The 27,184-nt window shown below is 50.0% G+C and overlaps 9 protein-coding genes across 9 annotated transcripts; 6 read left to right on the top strand and 3 right to left on the bottom strand.

The window, feature by feature from the left end:
* Positions 1-142: 142 nt before the first annotated feature.
* On the top strand, positions 143-1,151 carry CONPUDRAFT_148163 (uncharacterized protein; the record flags this gene model as incomplete). The annotated part of the gene is made up of 7 exons (XM_007764804.1): positions 143-166; positions 217-286; positions 339-347; positions 506-685; positions 743-763; positions 814-932; positions 1,017-1,151. 7 exons carry the CDS (start codon positions 143-145, stop codon positions 1,149-1,151), a joined length of 558 nt encoding a protein of 185 aa, XP_007762994.1.
* A 6,596-nt stretch (positions 1,152-7,747) lies between these two features.
* CONPUDRAFT_68659 (uncharacterized protein) lies at positions 7,748-8,867 on the bottom strand (the record flags this gene model as incomplete). The annotated part of the gene is made up of 2 exons (XM_007764451.1): positions 7,748-8,767; positions 8,820-8,867. The coding sequence occupies 2 exons, from the start codon at positions 8,865-8,867 to the stop codon at positions 7,748-7,750; spliced, it is 1,068 nt and encodes a 355-aa protein (XP_007762641.1).
* Positions 8,868-9,443: 576 nt separating this feature from the next.
* On the top strand, positions 9,444-10,361 carry CONPUDRAFT_148161 (uncharacterized protein; the record flags this gene model as incomplete). The annotated part of the gene is made up of 3 exons (XM_007764803.1): positions 9,444-9,767; positions 10,046-10,299; positions 10,352-10,361. The coding sequence occupies 3 exons, from the start codon at positions 9,444-9,446 to the stop codon at positions 10,359-10,361; spliced, it is 588 nt and encodes a 195-aa protein (XP_007762993.1).
* A 1,498-nt stretch (positions 10,362-11,859) lies between these two features.
* CONPUDRAFT_68657 (uncharacterized protein) lies at positions 11,860-13,300 on the bottom strand (the record flags this gene model as incomplete). Its single annotated transcript, XM_007764450.1, has 7 exons — positions 11,860-12,091; positions 12,198-12,508; positions 12,569-12,578; positions 12,605-12,677; positions 12,730-12,787; positions 13,077-13,207; positions 13,246-13,300. 7 exons carry the CDS (start codon positions 13,298-13,300, stop codon positions 11,860-11,862), a joined length of 870 nt encoding a protein of 289 aa, XP_007762640.1.
* Positions 13,301-13,913: 613 nt separating this feature from the next.
* CONPUDRAFT_148159 (uncharacterized protein) lies at positions 13,914-14,320 on the top strand (the record flags this gene model as incomplete). The annotated part of the gene is made up of 2 exons (XM_007764802.1): positions 13,914-14,102; positions 14,159-14,320. The coding sequence occupies 2 exons, from the start codon at positions 13,914-13,916 to the stop codon at positions 14,318-14,320; spliced, it is 351 nt and encodes a 116-aa protein (XP_007762992.1).
* Positions 14,321-14,598: 278 nt separating this feature from the next.
* CONPUDRAFT_148158 (uncharacterized protein) lies at positions 14,599-14,991 on the bottom strand (the record flags this gene model as incomplete). The annotated part of the gene is made up of 1 exon (XM_007764801.1): positions 14,599-14,991. One exon carries the CDS (start codon positions 14,989-14,991, stop codon positions 14,599-14,601), a length of 393 nt encoding a protein of 130 aa, XP_007762991.1.
* Positions 14,992-18,597: 3,606 nt separating this feature from the next.
* Positions 18,598-19,597, top strand: CONPUDRAFT_46875 (uncharacterized protein; the record flags this gene model as incomplete). The annotated part of the gene is made up of 2 exons (XM_007764432.1): positions 18,598-18,752; positions 18,808-19,597. 2 exons carry the CDS (start codon positions 18,598-18,600, stop codon positions 19,595-19,597), a joined length of 945 nt encoding a protein of 314 aa, XP_007762622.1.
* Positions 19,598-19,915: 318 nt separating this feature from the next.
* On the top strand, positions 19,916-21,736 carry CONPUDRAFT_45738 (kinase-like protein; the record flags this gene model as incomplete). The annotated part of the gene is made up of 9 exons (XM_007764350.1): positions 19,916-20,159; positions 20,235-20,323; positions 20,379-20,487; positions 20,539-20,886; positions 20,941-21,006; positions 21,058-21,107; positions 21,162-21,296; positions 21,349-21,577; positions 21,636-21,736. Coding segments are annotated over 9 exons (1,371 nt in total), but the record flags the coding sequence as incomplete, so codon positions are not given.
* Positions 21,737-26,188: 4,452 nt separating this feature from the next.
* Positions 26,189-26,891, top strand: CONPUDRAFT_68654 (uncharacterized protein; the record flags this gene model as incomplete). The annotated part of the gene is made up of 4 exons (XM_007764449.1): positions 26,189-26,221; positions 26,300-26,505; positions 26,540-26,677; positions 26,849-26,891. The coding sequence occupies 4 exons, from the start codon at positions 26,189-26,191 to the stop codon at positions 26,889-26,891; spliced, it is 420 nt and encodes a 139-aa protein (XP_007762639.1).
* Positions 26,892-27,184: the final 293 nt, after the last annotated feature.

Below are 27,184 nucleotides of genomic sequence, written 5' to 3'. Positions count from 1 at the left end.
GCTCAGGCTTTTTCACCGATACTTGGTCAGCCATTCTGCAAATTTATAGACATGTTGGGGATTTTTGTTGACGAACATCGGCAGGAAACTCTGGCCCAGTTAACTAGGACCATCGAAATCGACTGGCGTAGCACCATCGTCAATGCTTAGCTGGATGCACTGTGTGGTACGTCTTCGCTACTATATTCATGTCCGTCGTGTGTTGAAGGCGCTCAGGATCACCCTGTACAAGAGGACAAGGAGAAGGAGGTTGAGGCTATCGAGAGTGATCCGATAGTACTCATTGGTGAGTGAATGCTTGATTCCCGTTGGACGAGCGGCTGATGTGCATCATTCAGCCAGCGGTGGTTAGTGTGGCTTGATGGGTGTCGCACGGTTCCGTCACATGGGCGTTCGCGCATTAGTTACTGAGAAGATACCTTGCGTCGGCGGTGTCTGGCGTAACCGGTGAGATTCATGCCATATCGTTCTTACACAAGCAAAAGCATTGACATAGGACCCCAAGGTACCCTGCTCTTTTATGACCGCCCGCTTCAGCTCGTGTATGTCAACGCCCCTGCTTTATCCCAGCTCACCCCATTAACCTTCTACTACTCTCCAGTCGTTTATCATACCTACCTCCAGAACCTCCCCCAGTACATCGGCCGCACGAAGTCCGCAGACTCTGCGGAATCCTATGCGATTCGTGGGCCTCCTCGAATTTTCTAATCAACCTATGTCGGTGTTTTACAACAGGATGAAGCGCTGGCTGTCGTTGTTAATCGTACGGGCAGCGAGGTGACGCTCAATCCAAGCACCTCACCATCGCGACAGGTATTGGCGTTCTGTCTATGGGTCCTGAGCAGGGCAATTTCAAGGACGGCATGGGCTCTTCGGTCCTGCAATCCGGTGCCGCAAAGAATAGGGGAAGGGAGGCCGTTGTTATTGGCGCTGTGCGTGGTTTTCCTTGTTTAAGCCCCAGGCACTGACGGCGGTTGCTCACCATCGTGTGCCAGGACTGTTTATGTTCCCTACAGGACAAAATCTCTGCAGACATAAGTCAAGATATCGTTTCCAAGGGTGCGGCACCAACGCTGGTGCAGCGCAACGTAATGCAACGTGCATCCTATCATTCAAGCGGAGCGGGGCCTTGGGCTTGGTCCACCCGGTAGACCGCGACTTCGGTGGCAAAAGTTTGACCTTCTGGGTTAGACGATAAGACTGCGTCGCTTCTTAGCCGCGAGTTTTACGTGTCCGTCTTGTCCTCAATTCTGCACTTCTAAAACAATTGATTCCCCCCCAGCTAATAATATATCGTGGTCTCGTGCTTGCATGTCGGCCGCTCGTGGGATTGAAGCTGCAAGTCCTTGTCCGCCCCGAGATTTTGATTTCATCGACGTGCGTGCTCTACTGATAGTGGTCGTTATCATGCTAACCTGGTTTCTTTTATAAGCATTGCGATGAGACGGTAAAAAAACTTGCTTCCATCAAGGTCTCGCTTCAACGCTTGAATAGAATTATCCGTATCTCAGACTTTCTTGCGCATTGATATCAGAACTGTAACCTTGCATGGCTAGACCTTTGTATCATAATCCAGTTGATCTCAATCCACCAACGGCGAGCCCATCGTAATCAGATCTCCAGGAAGGCGATCCATATTGCCTTCAATGTCCGAGTCACCCGGTTTCTTTGATTTCTAATTAGCTACCGTTCCCGCCTCGGCTTGCGCAAACTCGCTAACATACAAAATGTGGCTGGGTTGGGACACGTTGCTATCAGTCATGTTTCATTCTCGTGATAGGATGATATCGTTCTCGTTCAGTACACCGCGTTACCGCGTTACTAATACCACATTCCTCTTGTACGAAATGCCCCCCTGTTCCTCTGCGTACGATTGGTGAATCAAGATTGCCATTGCTAGTGTCAAGTTATTCTTGCGAATACAGTGCAGGCTTATCCTGGTCATGACTTTGAACGCGTTAGGCGATAGTAGTAAAAGCAAACTGAGAACGTACCCTATCTAGAGACCTCACCACAATACAGTCTTGATCAATGCCAGGTGGTGCATATACAAAAGACGCAAACTGTGAAACTACATCATCCAACCTCACCACGAACTCCTGGGATTCCTTCTCGTTGTAGCATAGCCAAGCGTTGAGATACTCGAAACCACGGTAGGGGTCGTGAATGGTGTGTGCAGCGGTAAGGCTCTTGAACTTTCCGATGACCAAGAAAGGTTCGGTCTTGCTGACTGAGTTTTCGACACGAGTGTGGTAAAATATCGAGTGAATCTGGCCAGCGTGGCAATGTGATGTGGGCGACGCGCCCGAAGATCGGAATAAAACATAGGAATTGCCTGCAGAATGCGCATTGCGGTCGCGAGCTGCGGATAATGTGACGTTCAAAGTCTTCGCCTTTACTATTGGCACCAGTGCAACGTCGCGATCCAGGAGTATACTTCCGTCTCCACGCTTTCTAGTATGCCAAGCGCGAAATTTCTGACCGGATAGCTGGTTGATCAGGGTAAGAAGTGTGGAATAGCATTCTTCATCTAGCTGGATCAGACGTCTTGGTGCTTTAATAATGTCGACCTCTGCTGGATCTTCACAACGGTCCCCGAGGATGGATCTGTCAAGCGGTTGCGTCGAAATGGAGGAAAATGCTGCGAAAAGCTGGTTTCGGCAACGGACAAAGTATTTGCCCTCGGGAAATGACATGTTCGCGATTAGAGCACGCAAATTTGAGGCCATACTAAAGTGGGTCGAGAACGTGAGTTCTATTTCATCTGCAAGAGGCTAAGTCCGAGGTTGTCACTTCATTGAGGGGCGCTTACCTGGTTTATTGTTCACATTGATGTCCCTGAGGACTCCGTTGTATCTTTCGAAGGGGAACGACCACCAAGCGTGGACAGGGCCGAAAAGTTCCAAACATTCGTCAAGATGAAGCGAGAGGTGGTGATTGGGAACGAGAGAATGATCAGAGAAGATGTCTCGAAGACCGCGTAAGTAGCGTGTCATATGAATCCTATAAAGTTCAATACGTTCTGGTGAGGTAGTACGACGAGTGGCCAAGTCAATGGCAATGACGAGATCAATGAAGTTTCGGAGAAGCTTTTCGTCACGCTCGTGTGCATCAGCTCCCCATAACTGGACCAAGGTTATCACCAGCGATACGAGACACACAGACCGCCATTGGTCAGCTTTGAGCTTCCCGTGACTGAGATTACCAAAGTCAGGTGGAGGCCGCGACAGCCAAGTAGGATGGCTTGTATGGCGCATATCTTCCTGAACCAACTGAAGAACCTCTTTCGAAAGCACCTTGTATTTTGATATATCTGCGCTTGTGTCGGATCCAGCCAAGACAAAGTCCTGAGTGGGCTCTTCCATAACATCGGGCAAGACAATATCGGCCAGCGGGTATTTTCGACGCTGAAATAATGATTTAATTAGCTAGTTGCGATCCAATATGACTGTATCCTCACCCAGTCAAGTAGGGCGGAAATGTACGCCATCTTTGTGATTGTGGAACCCGGTACATTCACTCCGTTCAAGGCTGCGACGGCAGTGATGTAACCTTTGCGGATGTTGCTGAGTTTGTTCTTCGACAAGGCGATTACCCCAGATTTGACCTTCTTCAGCTCGTCGCCCTGCCGTTTGGGGGTATGTGGCTGAATCTTGCTTCGGCCCGCTTCGCCTGATTTGATGTCTATGCCCCACACGTTTCGACAGTGATGCTGCAGCTCGCCCAAAAATAAGTTGTGCATCGCATCAATGACGGTGAATTTTGTGACTTCCCAATAGGGCAAGCGCAGGAGTTCAGACCACCGTACATAGCGTCTACTGAACATCGTCTCTTGATCTTTCCGACTGCGCGCGTTCCTCCATGTCTCAGCGTCTTGTCGGTGTTGAGCTTCTGTACGCCGTGGCCAAGACCCTTTAGCGAGATTGCTTATGTCCTTCCTAGATAACCGGCAAAACGAGCAAAACATGTCAGCTGCATAACTTGCAAATCCAGCGGTTTTCCTGGCTGCGGGAAGATCACAGATCAAGGGACCAAGTGCCACCCGGATGAGCACATTGAAGGATGCATAAGTACGGTCGAGTATAATGCCATGTTCGTACAGCGCCAGCAACTCGTCGACGAGCGGACGCAACAGATGATTAATTTGATCGAGAGACGGTTCTCGGGGGCCAGGGATTACGCCCACCAGGTAGACATTTTCAAGTTTGTAGCGAAGATGGGGGGGTAGATTCAGACAGACCATATATACGGCCCCCGTTGAATGATGCTTCCCGGCCTGCTTGTTCCCATAGGGGTTAAACCAGTCGACGAACAGACTGAAGACGAGGTGAACAGAACCTTCGGGAGCGTGCGTGAAGGGGGATTTAGCGGCAGACTTAAGGTTTCTTAAAGCGTTCGCATCCCATATATCCCTCCAAATCCCATCAGATGATGGGGCAGAACTGAGAGACTCCTCGATCCCGGGTCTAGAAAACAAACGAGCTAACCAGGAGGACATGGGCTGATAGGCAAATGTTTTTATTGGTTTATGGTGAAGCTGCTTCCCTCCCAGAGTAAGATTGACGAGAGAGGTGTGACAGATATGATCATCAACGTCTTTATTCAAGCAAGTGAGGGACTGGAGCGGGAGTGGTTGGAGTGCGAAGCACTTGGGGCAGCAAGCGTATTTGGTCTGGTCCGACTTGAGATCGAATCTAGATAGAGCAGTTCGCAAATCTAGAGGGAAATCGTCTAGGAAATTTTCTTCAGCCTGAGTGAGAGGCCCTCCGGTCTGTGTCTGTCTCTTGAACCAAAAGACCGAAACGATGAGGACTCTGATTGCTGACAGGACGAAGTTTATGTCGGCGCGCGAAACGCCTCCCAAGATATGAAGAACGACGACAAGGAATGCACCGAAGAAAAGTGCAGAATTTTTGAGGTAGGGGTTACGGTCAAAGTACCGAGCTAAATTCGACCGGTTAATTATTTTACCTTGAAGGGAATGTTAACAACGTACCCGTTGATATCAGGCGTGGACCCGGCTGAGTCCTTATTCTTCGTTCAAGTTCTTCCTTAGCCTGATGCGTTAAAAACTGACTCTGTTTAAGGTCCTCGAGGTCGTCCAGCTCGCGAAGAAGCCTCCGTACGAGAGCACGACGTCTACCCTGAACGTCTGCGTTTCGCCCGGTATCAATCTCGTCTAGTCTGGATAGCATATCTCTGAGCCAAGCTTCATGAACAATGAAATCGTTATTTGATTCATCTGACGAGAGAAGGGGTTGATCGGGATGATCTTGGCTGAAGACAAGGTTCAGACGACTGCTGTTGAAAGCACGTCCTGTGAGGTCTAATTCGGAATTAATCATTCCCATCAGCTTGATAGTACGCTATGCAAAGTTTAGAGCATGAAGAGCGCTTGATTAAATAACTTACTCGTGCAAGTTCGGGGTCATTCTCAGTGATATCATTGAGGGGTGCCAAGTGGGTTTCCAGTGAGTCGTGGATCTAAACAGAGATCAGTGTGTATACGTGTGAGATATAGAAACTCCCCCACCACGGATTGCTCGATATCTTGAGATGGATCTTGAGTGTGTAGGAGCGGTTCTTGATCATCATCCTCGTCAAGATCACTCAACCGTACCGGCAGTCCTTGATCGCCTTCTCCGTGGGGTTCTTTCCACAAAGCCGATGCGAGCAGGGCGGCCTCGGTTCTTCGAGCTTGGGAATTTTCGCTAGGAGCAGCACTTTTAGAAAGCCCCATACTCTGCATTTGCGTATCGAGGTCATGGCGACGAAGCGTCATGAGGGAAACCCAATCGCCGAATACCACATTACCGTCAATGTCGAGTACGGGCTCTCCTGTTTTGCACGTAGAGCAGTGGCAAAGAAACAGTTTGCCTCTGCGGACTGACCCACCAGAAGCGGCAGGCATCGTCAGTGTGTTTCGACGATCGATACGGAGAGAGGACAAGAAGAAAAAGATATGAGACTTATGATCCAGTCAGTACAGATGGGGAATTGATGGGATGTTCATGATCTTACCTAAGACCCCTGCCTTAATGAATATGTAGCTTCCGACGCCGACAAGGGGCAGCTCATCTCGACTTCTTGAATAACAAACACCATTAATATCGATGTGCTCCACCCAGCCACCTCAAGATCAGCCATACCTATGGAAACCATGAGGCGTTCATCGATGTACTCTCTTCCCTGTGGCGAAGCCGTGCTACTCGCTTGGGGCCCTCGAGGATCGCAAGCTCAGCTCCTCGGTCGCTACTTGACGGCGTCAAGACCTAGGAGAAATCGCCTGTCACGGTACGCAAGGTCGGCTCCCAGTGCCCCATGCAGTCCGTCAAGCAGCTCTACAACATCACCCTCCAGCTCTAGCGCTACTCCCGCGTTAACACCCTTGGTCACAGCGGCTTGGCCCGTCCATGCTCGTTAGGTGTCTCAACAAGCGCGGTGAGGTTCGGGAGTATGTTAGCCTGGCCATCGGTTACGTCAAACAGCACACTTTCCACCTTATGCTTCGACTTTGCTAGTCGACTTTGTCAGACAGGTTAGGATAGAACACTGCGAAAGTTGGCTCAATCTAACATAGCCCTCGCTCGACAGCTCTCGAAAGGATGACATCGTCTGTCCACTTTACGACTTTTGGTTATCCGGTTCGCTAGGCGAAAGCGCCGTTTGACAATCTTGAATGCGACATTGTCCTGAGTTCCTCAGATATTTGTGTTCCGGGTTTCAGATCATTCCTGGCCTTCTCGTCGAGCATTCTCAAGGGCACGCTTAGCCTCCTGCAGCCTTCTGATGTCTCCCGGACTGTGGATCTCATAGGAAGCAGCACCGTACTCCAACTTTCTCTGCTGCTAGGCGCGCCGAACCGAGTCTAACGCTACACTCGGGGCCCTCTTTATCCATCTTACCGACTGTCACTCTTGCTGCGGAATAGCTGCAGAGTCGTCAAAGAACTACGTCAGCCCATCTCCTTCCCCACGAAGCACCCGCGTCAACAGTGCGAGCGAGTCAGTGCGCCGCGGTACCCCGGCGGCTACAACACCAATAGCATCACAATACCCGAGCGGTATGTAGATTTCGTGAAGGGGACGAGCGAGGTGTTTCAGGCAATCTGGACGCGCAGTCTGTCTTGGCTGATCATAGAGTGGGCGAAGCGCTTTCGACTGCTGCTGCGGACTGTAGTGGATGTACAAGCGCTGCGCCGGATTTTATGCGCAACCACTTTGTACCGGAGTACAAGAGCCGCGTTGAGGAAGCAATCGAGGAGGTGAGCATGGGTCCCTGTACCAAGCAGAATTCCATCTTAAACTGAATCTAAAGGGACATGCCAGAAATTTGAGTCCGTTTCAAAGCGGGAGGTGTCGATAGCCACGCCTTTGGGGGGCCCGTGATCCTTACGTTAACAAGTGGGTATCTCAACTGATACCGTCGGCGAACATGATCTAACCTTTCATATAAATTACGCTCGTCCTCTTATCAATCGCAACGCGAGCTGCAGCAACAGTTACATTGTCATCATCAAAAAGAATGACGATGTGCGACATGGCGTGGAGTTCTCTCTTTAAGCTTTAAGGCGGGAGTCGGCGCAGGCGGGAGGTGAAGGGAGTGAAACTAGGAAGAAACGGAGACTTGTCGATAGGCCTTGTTCAAAAACATGCATTGCGTATCCAACTAGCTATACGTCTAGCTTATTCATAACCTGGTGGATGATCTAAGATATCAATATTGAGCAAAATGCATGTCCGTACGGCTAAGCTTCTTCACCATGTATGCGAACACGATACAAGCAAGTTTCCTCCCCACCATAGTTATCTAAGATATCTACTACCATGGTCTCAAAAGCGACGTCCAGTAATGTAAAGTCCTCTATAACAGAGAAGGATTGTATCAAATCGTCGGAAAGTATGTCATATTCGATCAAAACCAAGGGAACAAAAATTTGGCTTGCCGAAATTCGCGGAGAAGGGTTGGTTTGGAGTTGGTTGGTTAACGAAGAAGGGTAATTGATGGAAGCCTCCTGGATTCGATGAATGGCAGACTCGTCGTCTACCATCCCCCATATCAATAGCTGACGGGGTGCAAGCCTCATATCTGAAACCTGACGTGGTACATGCTCGAGTGTGATATGGGACACCTTAAGCCGTTGCGCAAGGGTAATCCCAAGTTGACCGGAGGTCGCTTCCAAAAGCCAACAGGAACCAAGGTCGTTGTCTGCATCGATAGCAAGCTCGGGGGAAGGTGTAGGCTGCGGGCTCGATAGGAGGGGGATATGCCAGAGGGTGGTTCTAGAAGGCTGGCTGGTAAGATCATAGTTGATCCTACCGCCATGGGATGCCAACGCGTAATCTCTTCGGCCAAGATAGGCAAGGGAATGCCGGTCCAATGCTTGACGAACGTGCTTATCCACAGAGCTAGTGGAGATGCAATGCGTTTCCAGATGAGAAACCTGTAATTCCAGGCTCTCCAATGCCTCCTCCAGGGCGGAGAACCGAGGAGCGAAATTGAACATGTGAGAAGCGAAGGCGTCTGACAAGCTGCCCAAGCTCAGGGGTGAGTCGTGAAGAGAGTAGCTCGGGATAAAGAACCATGGAGCAAGCATGGCTGTCAAGAGCGCGATGGCAGCTGCACCTCCGAAGGAAATTTGACGTTTGGTGCTCGGGGTAAATAGACGTGTAATTTCTTCATCTTCCAACTCGTTTGATAGCTGCTCCGCTTTCTTTCGGTTATTGCTCGCTCTTGCAAGAGTGGTAAAGCTGTCGTCCTTCAGCATCTATTCATAGTTGTCAGAGAATCGCCCTGAAAAGGAGAAAATAGAACCGTACGTCGGTACTATGACCTTGAGGGTCGACTCCATTTTTTTGAGAGGTCATCATGTAGCTGAGCGAAGAGTGCAGAGTATCAGCCATCGATTTAATCACAGGTTAGTAGAAAAATATGAGAGCTTACCTTGAGTAGCCGATGAAGTGGCTTTAGCGGAATGGGTCAGAAGAAAGTGGATGCGAGGAAAGAGACAGTCAGCCATCAGGTGAGCCCGGACCAGTGCTGGCATCACGTTCCGGATATTACCTAGCTGGGCTGCAGTAGCTACGCATATCCTGCATATCCTGCAAGTAAGCCGAAGTGAGTGCCTGGGTCTCAGATCAGCGCTCAGCGCTCGGCGACTAAACGTTAAATATGTATACCCACGGAATCATGAAAGGAATCCCTAGAGTTCATGCAATATCAAGTACCATCCTATACTTCAAGCTGTCTGGCTGGCGCGTGTAGATCTGCCGGCCCTAGACCGCCCGGCCGTCTTCAAAGGTTAATTACTTGTCAGAGTTTGATGTAGGATATCGCCGGTAGCTATAGGTAATAATTATGGTAATATAGATCCGTTAAGTAGGTGATTTGTAGTTAATTTGGATATCTACGCATAAATTGAGAGCTGCTGAGCGAACACCATCATGGCCGACTCTACCACTCCTCACTCTGAGGACGGCGGCGAGAGTTCTGACACATGCTTTCAACAGTGTTCAGGCTCGAAGCTTACGGATGGGCCTCCTCAGGAGAGTCAATTGACTGCTTCCTTCGCTCTCGTACCAATGACTACTCCTGTCACGGTCGAAGACGGCTACTGCACCCCTTTCTTTCGGACTATGCCTTCGGACGTGCGCGAGCGCCTGGATACTGCCGAGCACAAGATAGAGAGATTAGAAGACGTGATCAAAGAATGCGAACCCAGAACCACCGCTCAAGCCTTAACGATTCAGAAAGTTCTGTCGCAAGGGGTAAGCTTCTTCGAGCATAGTCTGCACCATACTGACCCGGTAGTCGCCTCAGAATGAAAATGCAGCAGCAATTATTGAGCAAGAATCCAACATCTTGGTTCTTCAAGAAAGATTGGACGTTCTTCAAAGTGCTTTTGAGAAGGAGCTAGATGATCATTCAGGTATCGCTCTCACTTTAGCTAATAGATGTCAAACTCATCACAAAAAATTGCGAAGCCACAGTGCTAAAATTTGAAGCTATTTTAAAAGCTGAAATTGCTTCGTCGATCGAATTGCAGGACAAGAGTCTCGAGGCTAAGGGTGCTCAGATCACGAAAATAGAGACAGGACTATCGGAGCTAAGGAAAGCCCAGCTGGACCTTCGTGACAGCAAGGAGACGCTTTCTGATGGCATGTCCTTCATGCATAAGGAACTCGCTCACATATGTGATCAAACCACCTACCTATCAAGTTTGATGGACATGCAGGCCGCCGACTTGCATGCAGAGCTAGATGGTTTGAACGAGCAGGTGTCGGAGTTGCGCAATCTACTGTGCGTTGAAGATCTTGGGCAAGTGAGTCTTCGTGCTGAGTTGGCAAGGCAGGATTTGGTGACACCTGTGGATGGCCAATTGCAATCTTTGCATACTGACGACAACGACATCTCAATCGAGGCACTTTCTGGACGTAGCTCTCTATGGGATCTCGACAGCCTTGAATTACCTGTTATATGTGGTACGCAGACAAGCCTCAACGAAAGCGTGCGCACTTGCGAAAGCTCGCCAGCATCGTACCCACAGTCAACCTGTAGCGCATCCGCGAAGTCCTCCCCAGTGTTCTCCATTTTAAACGATGTCTCCGAGGTTACCACATCACGCATCAAATCCAGCATTCAGCAGGTGTTGCAGTCGGACGTTCTTAAAATAGTGAGTTTCATTCATTCCATAGATCTGTCTTGCGATCCTTGACCCGTACTAGAGTAGCTTCGATTCAAAGTATTTGTTCATCTTCAAGTGGCGCTCTTTGCTGGCGTCCTTTTCCGAGTCAAAAATCCATCCATCGTTGGCGCAGATCATGTGGGCAGCCTTTGGCCTTATCCTTTTCCTTTGCGCTCTTAGCAGCCAAGGGGTCTTCAGTCACCAGAGGGCCCCCACGCAGACGAGGACTTGGAGCAGCTATTACACGCATAGTCAGGGCCGCGGCTTCGCCAAACCGCACTTTTGAGGATCACTAGATACTACCTACTTTGCTACGTTCCGATATTCTTGTAAGCCGGTGCCTCAGCTAAGATGTGTTGTGACGTCAGTATGCAGCGTCCGCAGGAATTCTGATTCGTGATATCTTTCACGGAGGTTTATCTTTTGAGATTCAAAGTGTGAACATTTTGCGATTTCACGAGCAATTCATGAAGTATCTCATGATCCAACCCACACCGGCCCACGGTTGCAGCTACATCGTCTCTCGATCTTCAGTTCTCCTATATTGAAATCATTCTTGGCCCATCTTCGCTCTGGTATCCGCCGCACTTATCGGAGAGTCATTAGAGGTTTATGAAGTCAACAGATGTATGAGGATGCCATGATACGGTAGTGCACCTAAATCTTTCAAGTGCTTCGCAGACCCCATGATGATCGTCCACGAGATGGAGCTCGGGCTCAAGGTTTAAGGACATGATGAGGCGTCCCTGGAGGAACTGATGACCACAAGCGCACGACATTTCTGCGCGTCACTTATCGAGCCTAGATTAAGTTATGGATCATAGGGCAGAGTTTTAAGGGATGTTTGAGAGACTGCATGCGGCTATAAGCTGAGGACGACGAAGGTCGCACAGAAGCCGAGAGTTTGTAAGGGTTCACCGTTACGTCATGCTGCGGCAGCTAAGGCAAAATGACAGCGATTTTGAATGAACGTATTATATACAGGCGACTGAGAAGAAAGTGGAAAGCGAAATCCAAACCATCGAAACGCGCCGTGCACTCCGAGGTTTCATTGACCCTCGTCCAACCCCTCGTATACCTTTTCGTTAGACACAGCGCAGCCCGCCGTCGGAAGGCCCGGTGGATCGGGCTACCCTTTCCCTCACCGTCCTCTCGCTCGTTTCTCATCGCGTCCATCACACCCATCCTGCCGCCACCAAACCGTTGCTCCTGTGCGTCTCGGGCCTGACTAGCGCACTGCCACCGCCAGACGTCCATAGCCTGCACTCCTCCGTCACCGCCTCGGCATCGTCCTCCTTCCCATTGATCATTGCTTCTGTCTCCCACTCGTTCTCAAACTCGACGTCCAGGAGCGCTTGCGTTCGTTGGCTTCCGTCAAGGTTGAGAAACCGCGCGAGGCAACGCGACCTTCCAAGTGCCGATGCAAGAGGGTGCGAAAGAGAGGAGGAGTTAAGAATTGACTGCACCACCGTTGCATGCACAGGCATTTGTGATCTTCTATGCGTCCAACAACCTCATTGGGCGAGTGGAGGAACTGGTGGTGCTCGCGGGATGAAGGGTGGTGGGCACGTCGGATGCGGGTAAGGAAACGGAGGTTGAGGCGGAGGGGCGCTGGTCGCCGAGCGCCAGAGAGCGTGATCGGTCTTTTGCGAATCTATGCCATGCCAGCTGGGCAAGATCTATGGTAAGGGAAATGAGGGGGTCGGCAACCAGATGCGTTTGGCTGAGGGCACCAATGGCGCGTAACTGCTTGGTGCTCGACAGATCGGGCAGTCCCCGCCTTCCTTCCACTCTTGGTGGTGGTCCTCCGCCACCATATGCCGCCTAGTGTGCTCAAAATGTGAGATCAAGGACGCGCAGGTCAAGGGTAGAGGGTGTGCGTACCGGATGAGATCTTCCTCGCGGAGTTCGATGCCTTACTCAGCCTCCCTGAATTCATCGTTGTCATCCGCGACAACATTCTTGTGCTGGTCACCTCTGACGCGCAACAGGCCTGATATAACCTCAACGATGGGTATTGCACTCGATAACGCTGAGCCGCTCACCTTCACCATGGACAATATCCTCCCTGCGAATCTCCGGTTTCTGGTAGCTTTCGTCGTACTACGTAGCTCAGTACACGGGTGCCAGTCGTACATAACCAGTGCGTCTATATTGATTGGTGAACCAGATCGGCCATTTAAAAATAAGCGAGACACATACATCGAATGGGCTGAAGAACATCAAGGTCAATCCACTTGCAACAAAGCCGCCTTAGACAGATGCCCAGCCACCAAATAACGCGTTTAAGCGCTTACAGTTTCACAGTCCAGTTTTGTTGAGTCTGCTGGAAGTCCTACTCTTTTCTCAACACTGCTCAGAACGAAGTTAGGAAATCTGGCCCCAAACGCACCTTGCCCGTCGCCTCAGGGTTACCCGTCAGCCAATGGGTAGACTTGAGATCCGGTATGTAGCGATGTGGAGAGGTCTGAGGGTTCTTATATGTTCCATGAAAGCAGGCTAGCCGCAGCGTGTCCGCTCGTCCTGGGGAGAATATACGTCGATAATATGTACATGCCCACTGGACGCAGCTTGCCCCAGCACTTCGTCGTTCATCAAGGTGAATGCCTCAGCCATGTCACTGCGGTAGGCTGTGCTGATTTTGTTGCGTTTTCAGTGGTTTGGTGCGTCTACACTGAAGCTTGGGACAATATAAGCGTGTATAGACATCATAGCTAAAGCGCTAAGGAGGCGATCTCACTAGGATGGAGTTATTGGCTACTCGCTCTTATGTCGTTTGTGACCTCACAGCTCTTGCAGATTGCGTCCATTATAAGCAGCCCATCGGTAAGCTTCTCCAGCTGTCCCTCATCCTCAGCTGACATCTCACTTATCCACGTCGTCATTTTTAGGTGTGATGTACGTTTCCTAGTTCTTAACATCCTCTTCCTGCCCCTCACTCGCTGAGTCTGAGAAGACACTCAAGTAGGTGCAATGGATGGCTAAAGTAGAGCCTTGCAGCGGGTACGGATCGCAATATCCAAGATGCATCGGCCATAGCTGACAGACATCTAAGTGCGCATGCGGCTTAAGGTATCCAGCGACAAGTGCGAGTCACGGTAGAGCTACATCCCCGCGCTCTCCCACACGTTGTCAAACCGCTCGTAGATGACGGCTCAGTGCGTCGTCCTATTGCCACTCGAAATGAACTCAACTGACTTTGTTTTGGGTATGCAGAGTACAGTGGACGATGTCATCAAGCGCATGGACGAATCATTTGTCTCGCGTGAGGACGGTCGAGCTTGCGCACAGGAAGATTCCGGCTGCAATGAAGACTCGGATGATGGTCATGCGCAAATACAACTCTACTGAACACCCGACCCTGTTCCACAAGGCGACGGACCTGGGCAAGGTGCTGAACAAGGATATGCGTTCTTTTGTTCGCCCATCTCTTGTCGCTTTGACTTATGGGTCTGATTATGAATTAGTGACTAGGTCGGCAACGAGGTGTCTCCGTATTCGGACGACGAGACGAAGAGCCAGCATACGGATGATAGTAGTGGAGACGAGTTCGTCCAGCATGCTGGTGCGAATGGCAAGGGTAAGGCAAAGACAAAGGAGCCATCAAAGGCAGCGAAGGCGGTAGTGAGGACATAGGCAAAGGATGAGGCGCCAGCGAAGGCACAAGAAGGAGCGAAGTCTAAGCACTCCTTTAACCAAAGTCGAGTATGCTCTATGAAATTTAGTAGCACTCTCATGTGTCTTTCATTCCCGTCCTCTTTTTGAGCATAAACATGGCACCATTGTATGTAACTTGCCTTAGTAATTCACGCAATCATGCACATGTCTAGTTGAGCGTTTGCTCTTAAACGTTTAAACGTCCGAGTATGTAGGCGTACGCGAGGCAAACATAGATGGGGGTATGTTACTACGTATCAGCCGATAAGAGCATTGCACACTTGCTGCTCGTCAGGGAATGGGGTAAGTGGTGCGTACTCTTTGATCATAGCCTCGCAAAACTGGACCTCTTCCGTAATTGCCCCAACCAAATCAATAGCGCGCTCGAAGGTGAACTGAAAGTCCAACGGTAGGGTTCGTTTGAATGGTGAAGGCAGGGACCGTATCTTCTTGATAATCTCCTTACCCGTAACCACCTGAAGCGCCATGTCTCCATACAATGTATGCAAAGCCTTCGAAGAGTCGAGCTGCGCCCGGGCACGCATTCGATCCTCCTGGAACTTGAAGTTGCTGTCAGGTCCTCTATAACCCATGGTCCAGTGGGCTACAGAAAGGCTAATAGCGTGCAGGGAGAGCATGAAATCTGACATGGATGTCGAGTGCAGGGAAGGTGACCTGGATGGGAATCAGACGAAAGTCCACGCTCTGTGAGTTCCCCTCTCACTGCAAACCGATAGATAATTTAATACCTTCGCCGGCTCGGAACCTTGTTGCGAGTCATGTCTCAATTAGAACTGATATCTCCGTCGGGTGGGATAGTCCTGTGATAGGATTCAGTCGAATATTGTTCACAGTACGGGATATACGTGATGCTTACCGTTCAATTGTATAGGCGCAGGGAAATGGTGTAATAATGAGAGCGGCGGAGCCCGGGGTTTCTAATCGCGTACCGCGGGTCCGAACAAACTACGACAAACATTGATGGACTCAGGCCCAACGTCACCGCCTTTGATTCCAGTTACCTTGCTAGAACAAGAACAAGAACGTGAAGCTGAACTAGATCCTGAGACTATTGTCCAGGAAAAGTGCACTCATCTGCTGCCTGACCCCCTCTCCAAAACATGAAATCTACCGTCCTATTCCTCGAAGTGAATGTCCAACGTAAGCTAACCATCCATTACCTCTGGGGACATCAACACGCAACATACACCGTGACAGATTCTTCATTGCCATTACGCAAACGAACGATTCCTCCAATGGACGAACACCCTGACCAACCAACTACCCGTTGAACTTCCGACATAAAGAAAAACAAAGTGCTTTCGCTCCTAACGTCTGTGCTCTGCGTCACGTAAACCTTCCTTCTCCGTCTTTACTCTTCACTTGTATTCGTCAGGAATCACCTCACCCTCTGTAATATTTAAAATGCATCGTCTCAGGGTCATATGCGCGGAGTTACGCACCAACAGAGAAACTGGCGAATGACGACGTGCAACTGCTTTTCGAGGCATCTTGAGTTTCATTCGATATCGCACGATAGAAATGCATAGGTACACCTCCTTCGGGTGCCGCTAGGTGCCGCTAGCTTACATAGATATCAAGCCGAGGCCCCATCGGCGAGAACAGACCAAACACATACTTTCTCGGTATTTGTGCGGAGTGAAATTCTCATCACCTCGCTGTATCGTCTTCTTGACTCTCACTGTGTAGTCATCGTCGTCAGATATAGCTCTGTTTTACGAGAGACACGCGCACCAATGCAAGCTCTTCCGAACAAAACTCCTAGCCTTACCACGTCGAGCCCGTCGGTGATTACGTGACGAAGAAGCTGGAAGGGAGATCGTCGGGAAACAAATTTGAAATCCAAGTACGGCGAATATGGCACACAGAGAAGTGACCTTCGGCACATAGTTGGGTAACGTTTCATCTTCACAAGGACCGACGACTGAGTAAAAAGAGTGTCTCGAGGAATCATGCGTACCTGACGCCGACTGAACGATTGCGAAGAGGACGCTTCGCCGACAAGATGGATGACAGCAACATCGCCTGACCGATAACTGACAGGGATTAGTATTCGTCGAGGTGCTATGTGGTGAACACATCTCACTGTATGTCGTCTTTGATGAGCGAAAACTTGAAGTATCGCACATCGTACCAAAGGTCGGAGTGTTATTCATGCGTTGGACACGGACGGAAATGCGAGGAGTTGGGGTGGAGAGCATAACTTCTGGGACTGTTTCTGAGCCCTGCCGCATTGTTTCACGTCCTCGTCGCATCTACAGAAGTTTTTGAGCACATTACTGGCGAGCTTGATATGGCATCACTGACCAGCTTGATCTCTCTTGATCTCTCCAGGTATAAACGAGGCAAGCAAGCCCAGCACAGAGCTAGGGAACTTGGAAGGTGAGAACTGGAGGATACATGCGCGCTAGTTTCGCAGAAGGGATTTGAAGTTTAAACTGCATGCGCACTTGAATTCACGAGAATCCATGGGGTAATCAATAAGCTGAGGAGGGGTGGCTTTGTAGAGGCGATGAGATCTGAGACTTGCGTGTATGCGTTTCTTGAGGCGTTGGCTTGTGGTTGTTCGAGTGTGTGGTCTTCAATGGTAGAGCGCATGAGGGCGTATGCTGGCGCGTGTGCATGAGCACGGATATAATTGGCTTTGGATCGGTCTCTCGGTCTCTCCGATTAGTTCGGAGTTCCTCTCTAGGTCTCCCTTGAAGCTTGAACCACGTCCACATCTGAAGATCTGACCTTCACACCATGATAAAAACAAAGCCCTTTGGGCGAGCCTGGATCCCAGGAAATTGATACGACACAAGTACTATTACGAAGTCAAGAACATTACAAGTATTGTTATAGTAGAGAGATGTACACTACGATTCGTACAAGTGAAGTAAGAGTCTGAAACCGAAGAAAACGTGCGATGTTTGAACGAGCCTCAAATGTTAATGAATGCTGCAGACTGGGTAGCTGCGGGAGCTACGGCAGGGCTGTGACCACAACCCAGCAAATTGAGCTGAACTAGCTCGAATTGAGCCTTTGTACGCTTTTGCCCGTTAACGTTGACCTCATAGCGGCGTAAAAGAGCATCAACAGCGTAATTGTGCGGTTCACGATTGGTCTACGATGGAGGTTGTCGGCAAGGTCTTTGCCCGTGTCGTCGTTTTAGAACGCGCCTTTGAGCCCTGTTGTTCGTACCAATGGTTTGTACTACCCCGGCACCATCTCATAAACATTTCCCCGGATCTGACCCTATCCTCCAGCCCATGCTACGGTCCTGTTTGTTGATGGCCCGTCAGAGGCTGGAAGACCTGGTATGCAAACCACCTATCCCTTAATTGTGAGTCCAAACTTTGAACCATGCAGGTTGACGCGACTGACAAGAACTCGCCCTCACCCGACGTCTGACGCTGAGAGAGATGTCGACGCCCCAAACACCTTGCAACTCCGGGCTCACACCACCTTCACCACCAGATTTTGGCCCCAGGCGCAAAGTAGCAGCACAGGAGAATTGACAGTTATCACTATGGACTAATGATCTGGATGAACCTCTATATACATGATGCGTTTGTTGTATGACAGAACGTATTGGCCAAAGAGATAGGAGGTGGTCACATTGGCCACATTATATCAGCATGGACGTGTAATTGTTTAATGCTATAACAAGCCGGGCGGATGAATTCAGGGCTTGCATTAATATTGCTAGATCTTGCCCAGGGTCGTTATATATACTGGCCGAATACCGGCGGTTAGGTTAGGTCCGAAGAACACGAGCGTCGGGGTCGGAAATAAACCAATAGGGTGGCTTTGTCGCACCCGAGCCGCCCCTGGCGGTTAAGCGCTCAGCTTGAGGCTGAGCGCTGAGTACGAGTACTGAATACTGAATACTGAATGCTGAGTTACTAGTCCTTGCAAGGCGAACTTCCCAGATCTAGAGCTTTTCCGCCGCTTTCATCTGTACATATGCAAGTTGGCCCACCTTAGTAAATTGGTATCGTGATGCGCGCCATCAAATCATGGCCCATCAAGGATTTTCTAGCGTAAAAGATTTGCTTGATACTGTCTCCCTTGCCTTTCCTGCCTCCTTTGCCTCCGCCTGCATCGAGCCTCACATTATGTCGGAAATGACTATCTCTCGCTTTCAAGAAGACAAGTCGCTGTTTTTTGACGACGGCAATGTGGTGGTTGCTGCAGCCTCCTTGCACGGCGAAGAGGGTCTCCTTTTTTGCGTACACAAATCTATACTGTCCATGCATTCCTCCGTCTTTGACGACATGTTCACTCTTCCCGATCTTCCGGTCGACTCTACCGACTCAAGCAATTTGTACAAAGGAAGGTCAATTGTGCGGATGTACGACAAGCCCCAGGATGTCCGTAGCCTTCTTCGATTCTATTACCACGCCTCGTGAGCAGTCCGTCCCTTCAGAGATAACGTGCATTAACTAACATGACGGTAACAGAATGTTTCCACTCACTCGCTATGACCCTGAGACTCCAAGCAAAATCGAAGGCATTCTCCGTCTTGCAAAGAAGTATCAAATAGATTCTGTGTGGCACAGATTAGTTCATCAAGTCGAAGCGGATTGGCCGACTTCACTCCCAGAGTGGGACCAGCTCAAAGGGGAGATAGAGCTTCGCCATTCGCGCCGCATGGAAGAAAATTTGCCGGACGAGCTACCGCACAACGACGATGTTTACCCAGAACCAGGGGCCGCTATTTCTCTCGCCCGCGAATTCTGCCTCTACGACATTCTGCCAGCTGCATTCTATCATCTTTCTCGCACCCAGATATCTTGCAACCGGGCTGCCAAGACGGATGACCAGGGCGTCTCCGACAATATTGCCGAGATTCACGAAGACGGTGGCCGAACCGCGAATTGGTCATACCTCACTAGAAACGATTTCAAATGCCTATTGCTAGGTCGAGAACGCATCCAGCGATTTATGGAAAGCAAAGCTCTCCAATTTCAAAATTCCTCTCGCTTTGCAGATTGTGATCTTGGATGCGACAGGCGAGGTATCGAGACCAAGTTCCAACTGGTGCTTCAGTCATCGGACGTCTTAGCTGGGTTGAAGGGATTTATTACTGAAGATTACGCTACCGATGGAGTATGCTCTCCGTGCATTTCCAGGGCAAAGAGGGACGCACAGACTCTACGTCAGGATGTGTGGGCTAAGCTCCCTCAACTATTTGACCTCCCAATGCACAAAAGCGGCCCGTGGGTTCTGTTCAGACTCGACGAACTCTAGTGGAAACCTACGTAATATCTGTAGTTAACTACGGAAAAACCTGCTGTATCAAAAATCAAAATCAAATAATGACTTATCACTCGGTAGCAGACGTACTCAGGAGCACACAGTACCTACTTAGGTAGAAGGCGCACGTAACTAAAAACCCAAGCCTCGTTATAACCGCCCATTATTGCGCCATCGCGCTATCACGCTTACTTTGCAATCATCACCCAGTTACCGACCCATCGATCTTCACCTAAAAAAACACATCGAAGGTGAGTAGGTCGAAAAGCCTGCCTGCGAGACGAATAAAATAAAATAACCATCCAGGGCTTGATGAGCCAGCACACGAGCTACGCGCCCAAGACTGACGGTCTGGCGACGGATACTCAACAGGAGACGCAGCAAGTCCCTCAGCCAGTTCATGTCGACCCACAGGGCATTGAACGACGTGTGTGGGGGGTCCTCCAACCATGCACTTCAGCGTTTAAGCGTATCGAGTTCTGCATGGAGCAGAAGGTCATCACTATTGGCCGAAACCCGGAGAAAAATGTGGTCGTCCTCCCGGGCCTTAGAGTTAGTTAGTATCGCGGTTTCCCTCTAATCCCTTTTCGGCTGAATGCGAGTGCTAATTATACAACTCAACCCGTACTAGGCAATGAACACTGTGAAATTCGCTGGGATAGTAAACTAGACGAGAAGTCGCACATTACTGTGTACGACACCTCGAACAACGGCACCTGGGTAAGTAATTAATATCTCACTTCATTAATATGCCCGTTCTGAAATACGTCTATAGATCAATGGAGTCAACATCGGGAAAGGTAGCTCCGGCATATTGAAAGATGGAAACGAGATCGCGTTTGGGCACTCCGTCGCTCAACCCGAACGCCCCTTGGAAGACTATCGTACGTCATTCGTAACTTCCTTATCTTCCTCTCTCACGGGCACCATTTCAGGCTTCATCTACCGTCACATGGCATACCGTCCCATGGCCTCGGGTCCGCCCAAAGTTGGTCTACACGCGTTTTACGACATCGGTCATGAGCTTGGCAAAGGTTCCTTTGCGACCGTCATGAGAGGGCTCTCACGCAAGACAGGGCAGTGGTATGCCGTCAAGATCATCAACCTCCAGACCCTCAAACGGCTTCAAGCGGGCTCCGGAAGTAGCGGGAGCTCCGGCGCGCGAGAAGACAGTAAGATGGCTGTTGCATTCGCAAGGGAGGTATCCATCCTCCAGAAGCTTGAGCATAAGAATATCTGCCTGCTCAAGGAAGTGTTCTTCGAAGAGTCTAGCATTAGCGAGTGTTTAATCTGGTAGTCATTTCATCTCGCGGGTCGCTTATATTCTCGTTCAACAGGTCTGGTACTCGAGTTGGTGGAAGGAGGGGACTTATTGGACTATATTTGTCTCTATGATTATCTAAGTACGCAGCTAGCTATCAGTGCTTTTATTTCATCTACTCATTTCTGCTTAGACGAGCCACTGGCGTGCCACATCACATACCAAATTGCAGACGCCTTGACCGTGCGTGACTCCCCTCTTTTTCTTGCCTATATCTCTGATGTCGCATTGATACAGTACGTCCATGCTCTCGGCATTGTTCATCGTGATCTGAAGCCTGAAAACGTGCTCCTTACTACTGAGAGCCCTCCCAACGTTAAGGTCGCCGACTTTGGTCTTGCCAAGGTGGTCGATGACGAGACACTTATGCAGGTTCGTTGGCCGCTTCTCCGCTTGCTTCTTTTTCAAATGGAGGTTACTACAGACAATGTGCGGTACGCCTTCATACCTCGCACCGGAGGTGGTGACCCAGAAGAACTCAGAGGGATACAACCACCTTATCGACGCTTGGAGTGTGGGGGTCATTGTTTTCACGATGCTCACAGGACAAACACCTTTCGTCGAAGACAAAACAATAAATGACATTAAGATCCGCATTGCGGAGCGTAAAATTGATTGGGGAATTCTCGGGGACGCACACCCTAGCCAGGACGGTGAGCACCCATGGACCTCTGCATGTGCGCATTTCCTTACATGGGACCTCCCTGTTAGCCCAGCATTTCATACAGAGCTTACTGCAGTACCTCCCCGAGAACCGCATGCCCATGGCTATGGCCCAAGAGCACCCTTGGCTTGCTACGCACGCGGGTGTGGAAGAAATCAAGCCCTCGCCCTCGGTCACAAGGAACGCGGATCCCGTCACCTCCAACCCTTCGCAGCTCTATTCTCACTCCATCAATGATGTCTCTGCGTTGCTGAGGTCCATCAGCGAAAGCTCGCTCTCGAGTGTTCCGGAGGAAACCGAAGATATTGTCCCCAAAGCAAATGCTGCTCTTCGTACCAGCCCTGGCTCGTTTACGACTGCTGGCGCTGTACCCACGCTTGCATCTGCTCGTGTGCCCGGGCCGGCACCGGGTTCGGTGGACTCAGCAAGTCTAGCGACAAGCGCCTGCGGAAATAAACGCAAATCAACCTTTGCTCTTGATGTCGACCAGCCGAGCGAGAAGGGCTTGAATCACGAAATGAAGAAGCGTAGAAGTGCGTGTACGGCAAAAGTGGCAGCGCCGTCTCTTCAATTGAGGTCGCCATCGCCTAAGAAAAGGGGGAATAGGACCACGCCAGCCGGAGCTACGTATGCGAGTGTTGGTGGGGAGGCCACAGATAGAGAGGCAGTGTCTCCCACTAAGATGTCTAAGGGACGGGCGACAAGATCTTTGCGCGGGCGGGGGCGTAGCCGCGCCGCCACCGCTTCTGTGACTACGGCTTCTGCGGGGATCAAGGCCGACGAGATGGACGCAGACGAAGATGAATTGACCGCGACCGCTGCCTTAAGCTCTTTGTCACTGTGTTGAAATAGCTAATCATACTAATGGTCTTGGCTATCGCCGATATATCATCACGGTTATATACCTACTTCATGCAATCTTGAGTTTGCACGATCGCTTGAAACTACGATTATTATTATTATGTAGTATTTAGTATGTTGAAGTCCGTTCGTGATTAATCGACTCGAAGCTAGTAGCGGGCTCCGCTTAATCGTCTTAAGATCACGTTGTCGTTTTTTCAGCAGCGATCTCCATGCACAGCGTTAATGAGTACCTTAGTACGTGTCTAGTACCTTAGTACGTGTCTAGTTCCATATAAGTATGCTCGAGCCCTCCGCCTGTAAATCGCGCGATTCCGATTTAGGGCTTTTTTCCTGCCGCCTCCTAAGGTAGCTAACAGCGATGGCCAAGTACCGCTGCCCCTCTTTGAGTACCGCTTCATTCTACCGTAGTGCCTCCGATGTCGCTGAAGACGAGCCTTATAAACAAGAGTCTCAGGAGACATCTCCCTGCAACGAAGGGACGCTCCTGAATACGGCCAGCATCCATATCTCAGTGCTCTCACTTCAACAACTGACCTTCATTACCATCTCCAGGAATTTCATGGGGGCACTCTCGGCGTTGAAACAATACCCGAAATGGAACATACCCAGGAGCCTTCCCAGAGGGTAGATACCAAGAACGAGGGATATCAGGTGATGGGAGCGCACCTCATGGCTCAGGTAGCCGCCAAGGTTCAAGCACAGAACCAGGCTTATATTTTTGTTGGTAACGTACATTTGTTTTTCAAGCATTGGTCGTCTGCCTTTGAGATTTGACATAATTTCGTCCAGTTCTCCCCGGCCACGACAGAAGATGAGCTGAACGAGTTATTCTCGTGCTATGGTACTGTCACCGACGTCAGCATAATCTGTAGTGGTGACCTACTTGTTCCAAGGGTGAAGGTGGACCCGAGTTATTACAGTGGTCACCTAGTCCAGCAACATGCAATGGTACGATTCTCTAGCTCGATGCACGCGGACAACGCGTTACAGCTGGATGGAACCTTTTGGAGAACGTCGAAGATAGCGGTTGGTTGCCTCTCGGTTAATACATTTGCGTGATGATGGACAGCTTTCAGGTCTCTCGCAATTTCTCCGACTTACCGGAGTTCCACTACAAGGTTTATCAAAACTCTGTAGGGGTTCTTAAGAAGTATGATCAAAGCGTGACAGTTCTCCAGTCTCATCAGTACGTGATACAAAACATATCATTCTTCCAAAAGGCAGCTCATTTCATTTCCTTGCCCCAGCCCCAGCACTCTTCAACCTCAGCCGACCTTGATAATTGGCGATGAATACATCAATGATACGAAAGTTGACGGCGATTACAATAAGGATCAAGAAGCAAAAAAAGTCGACGAACACAACCAGGATCACGAACTCCAACACCAGGCGGAGCTTGATAACAAGGAGGGTGGCATTGAGGGGTATCGCGTTTTTGGATCTCTACTAGTCAAGTCACTCGATCTCCTAGTTAACGCGTTTGTCTGGTGAATGCCTCAGAAAGAAGGATGATGGTTTATCAACGGTTTTTCAAGTGACCTAGTACGAGCTCGCTTTATTCGCATCTTGAGAGACTGTTTCGTTCCGAAGGTAGGGTCAATTAAGTACTTTCGGCCGTCCAAGCGCGGCGGCTGGAGCTAAATCACGTACCACTTGGCGATCGCGGGTACATAACCCGCGAAACAACTTACTGACACGTGACACCTTGTTCTTCCGCTGCTTTCGCTTGTGCTGTACCCCTCGCGCTGCTGCTCGCACCTCTCCCCGCCAAGCAGTGGGATCAAGTCTCTTACTGCACCAAGGTGTACCCTTTGAAACGGCAGAATGCGGAACCGCGCTCGAAGCGTCCCTCATTTTCACCCCGCTCAGACGATCCACAGCAAGCGGCGTCAAGAGCGTTGTCGAGCGGGTTCCAAGGGAAATGGGACATAGCTGTTGAAGATACTCTCCGGGCCCGATCCAAGCAGGCTGAAAGCACGACTAAACGTCTTCTGGAGGAGACGAGCGATCCAAAGGGACTCTGGTAGGCATCCTACTATCTCTGAATCGCAATGCATCCATCTTCTGCCAGTTTGCGGCATTCCAGAATAGTCCTGCTGTACCGTTGAAGCGCACGTCTGGTATGTCTCTCTGGGTTTTGTATGAAGTATCACCGAAAGCTGACCGCTCCATATCATCAATAACCTTGTAGCCATCGACACTGCTGAAGGCTTTCGACGTTCCGGGTCGTGCTGCAGAGCTTGAAGAATACACGTCTCTGCTGGAGAAAGGCGATGACAGTGTTTGGGTGGTACAGAAAAAGGCTCAGCAAGTAACAATCCTCCTTCGCCGGATAGAACGTTCCCGCTGAGCCATGGCGTATTTACCTTACCTGGCACCGCGCCCCTTGTCCATATACCGAAGCATGATGTTGGTCCTATCATTTCGAATCTATGGGCAAAGGATAAGAAAGGAGATCGACTGCTGGTGCTTTGCTGAAGGCGCTGGATCCATCGAAAGTGAGAATAACCCTATATTGTCAGTAAAGTGCCTTATACTTTGCAGAAGCCATGAAGTACGCTCTCATTGTTCTATGGGAGACACGAACCGAACTGGACGGTCGAGAAGCTGACATGTTTACTGCGGTTTTCCAAGGATACTCGAACCGTAAGCGTGTTTTAGCAATGGCATAATGTTCGTTTGTATTTATCTTTGGCTGCCCTGTAGATCCTAGAGGCGATCATGACCATACGCGATGATCTTTACTCCCGCGCCGAGCTAGTCTATGGCTTGACCCCGCTACATGGAAGTCTGTGTACATGGCAGAGCCATCTGCAAATGTTGACTCGAAGAATGCCATTCATTCGTCCGGCCTCATCGCCTTGGGGAGGTTCATCACGCGCCTTCCACATGAGATTCCGGAGGACGAGTCGCTTCGTCTGAAATCAACTCTCCTTTCTGTAAGGAAACTCTTAAAATGCCTACCGAGAAATGATCTGACTAGAGGTTTCTCTAGGCTTTCAACGACTCTGCCCCGGTAGTATGAGAGACTGCGCCGGCAGCCGACACCATAGCCCAGATGGCTCCCCTTGATGGCCTATCGCAGTATCAGAAGCATCTGTTCACGTATTACTTAGAGACGCTCAGTGCACATGGGCACAATGGGTCGTCTGGATTAGTTCATGAACACGCTGCGGTCGACGAAAGCTTAGCAGCCGGGCATGCAGGAACGCTTGATCGCGGTTCTTGGGACCCGAGGCTAGGTCCGAAATCGATTCCCTAATTTCATCTTGTTCATCATATATACACTAGTGTCTTAACGGCCACAGTTTCTGCTCCGCTTGCGTCTAACGTGCTCATTCTGATAGATCTGCAATCATATTCCCAGTAGTTTTGTTTTCTCAACCACTTGGAGACTAAAATGTGCATCTTCGCACCGAATTTGGGTTCCACCTGCCAGAGAATTGCAAGCACCGAGAATAATATGAACACTATACCTCTGGATGTCCAAGGAGAAGATCAAAGCGAATGTTCAAGCCCCCAAATTTTATCTAAAAATTCCTGAGCGTTGGGGATGCAGAAGAGCCCGAAAAATCATCAATCATCAGCGAGGTTTAAACTGTCCACTGACCATCGCGTTCGAATTCAGGGCGATACTCACTATCATCCTTCTCGTCCTTATCTATATTACAATCCTCATATCCGTCTTTGAGACAGACTGACAACCTGCTCGCCGTCCCAATGGCCCAGCACCAAAATGGCCTCAGCTTCAACCCGGACTTGGGTCGAGGTGCGTACACATGCATAAGGTATCTTTACAGCACAATACTGACCTGAACAATCGTAGCCAGACTACCCGCTCTCTTAGATTGCCGCTCGTTCACACCTGTTCAATCGGCATGCTAATGACCTCATCCAGAGATTATTCTTGACCGTGTCAATCACATCGCCAAGGAGCACACGCATTGAGGCGTGTTACCGCGGTCGACAACCTCTTCCCCCGACACCTCCAAAGGACCCGGATAGTCAGACGTTTCGACTCCGTGTCGACCACACCGGGCGCGACGATCGAAGGTATGGGCGTGGTGACGCTTCTACAACTCTTTAGGTACTTTGCTGCGGACAGACCTCGCCGGACTGTTGTATTGAGCATCAAGGATGGACTGAATGGTCCATATGCGGGGGTTTCCGGTCTCGTTCAGCGAAAGCTTTTGAAGGGTGTTGACAGCGGATCTGCATTAGAGAGGTTCGTATCTCATCTACAGAAGTGGGTGCTAGTCGGCACAGGACTGCAAGCGTTCGTGGTGGTTGATACTTGTTAAACCCTTTTGCGCGCTTCACATTTCCTGCTCGAACGTAAAATCTAATGGAAAACATTGCATGGAAGCGCTGAGCGCTAAATGTGTACACTAAGTAGCGTTCGGCTTGATACTAGTGGTGGGTATTCGGTACTGGTGTAAATCTAAATAGTCCTGCGAATAGATGTATGTTGTTCGTGTAAGTACTAAGTGCAGTTCCGGCCAGTATATACTGATTGAAGGGTTTTGTCGTTGCATAACATAGGACACAGAAGAAAGGGAAAGAGCACAAAGATTAAAAGAAAAGACATAACCCAGTAATAGTTGTCCGTCAGCTCTGGATCATTGCGGGGCGCGTAGGTCGACTTCTTTGATAGCCTGTGAATCGCTGTGTGCTTTGCGGAAGACGGCGCGTTCGGTGAGGAATGCACGAAGCGCTGGGGACCCTTCTTTGT

This window comes from Coniophora puteana, assembly GCF_000271625.1.
Source record: "Coniophora puteana RWD-64-598 SS2 unplaced genomic scaffold CONPUscaffold_1, whole genome shotgun sequence".
In the NCBI taxonomy this organism is placed as follows: Eukaryota; Fungi; Basidiomycota; class Agaricomycetes; order Boletales; family Coniophoraceae; genus Coniophora; species Coniophora puteana.
This window is presented reverse-complemented; position numbering and strand designations above follow the sequence as displayed.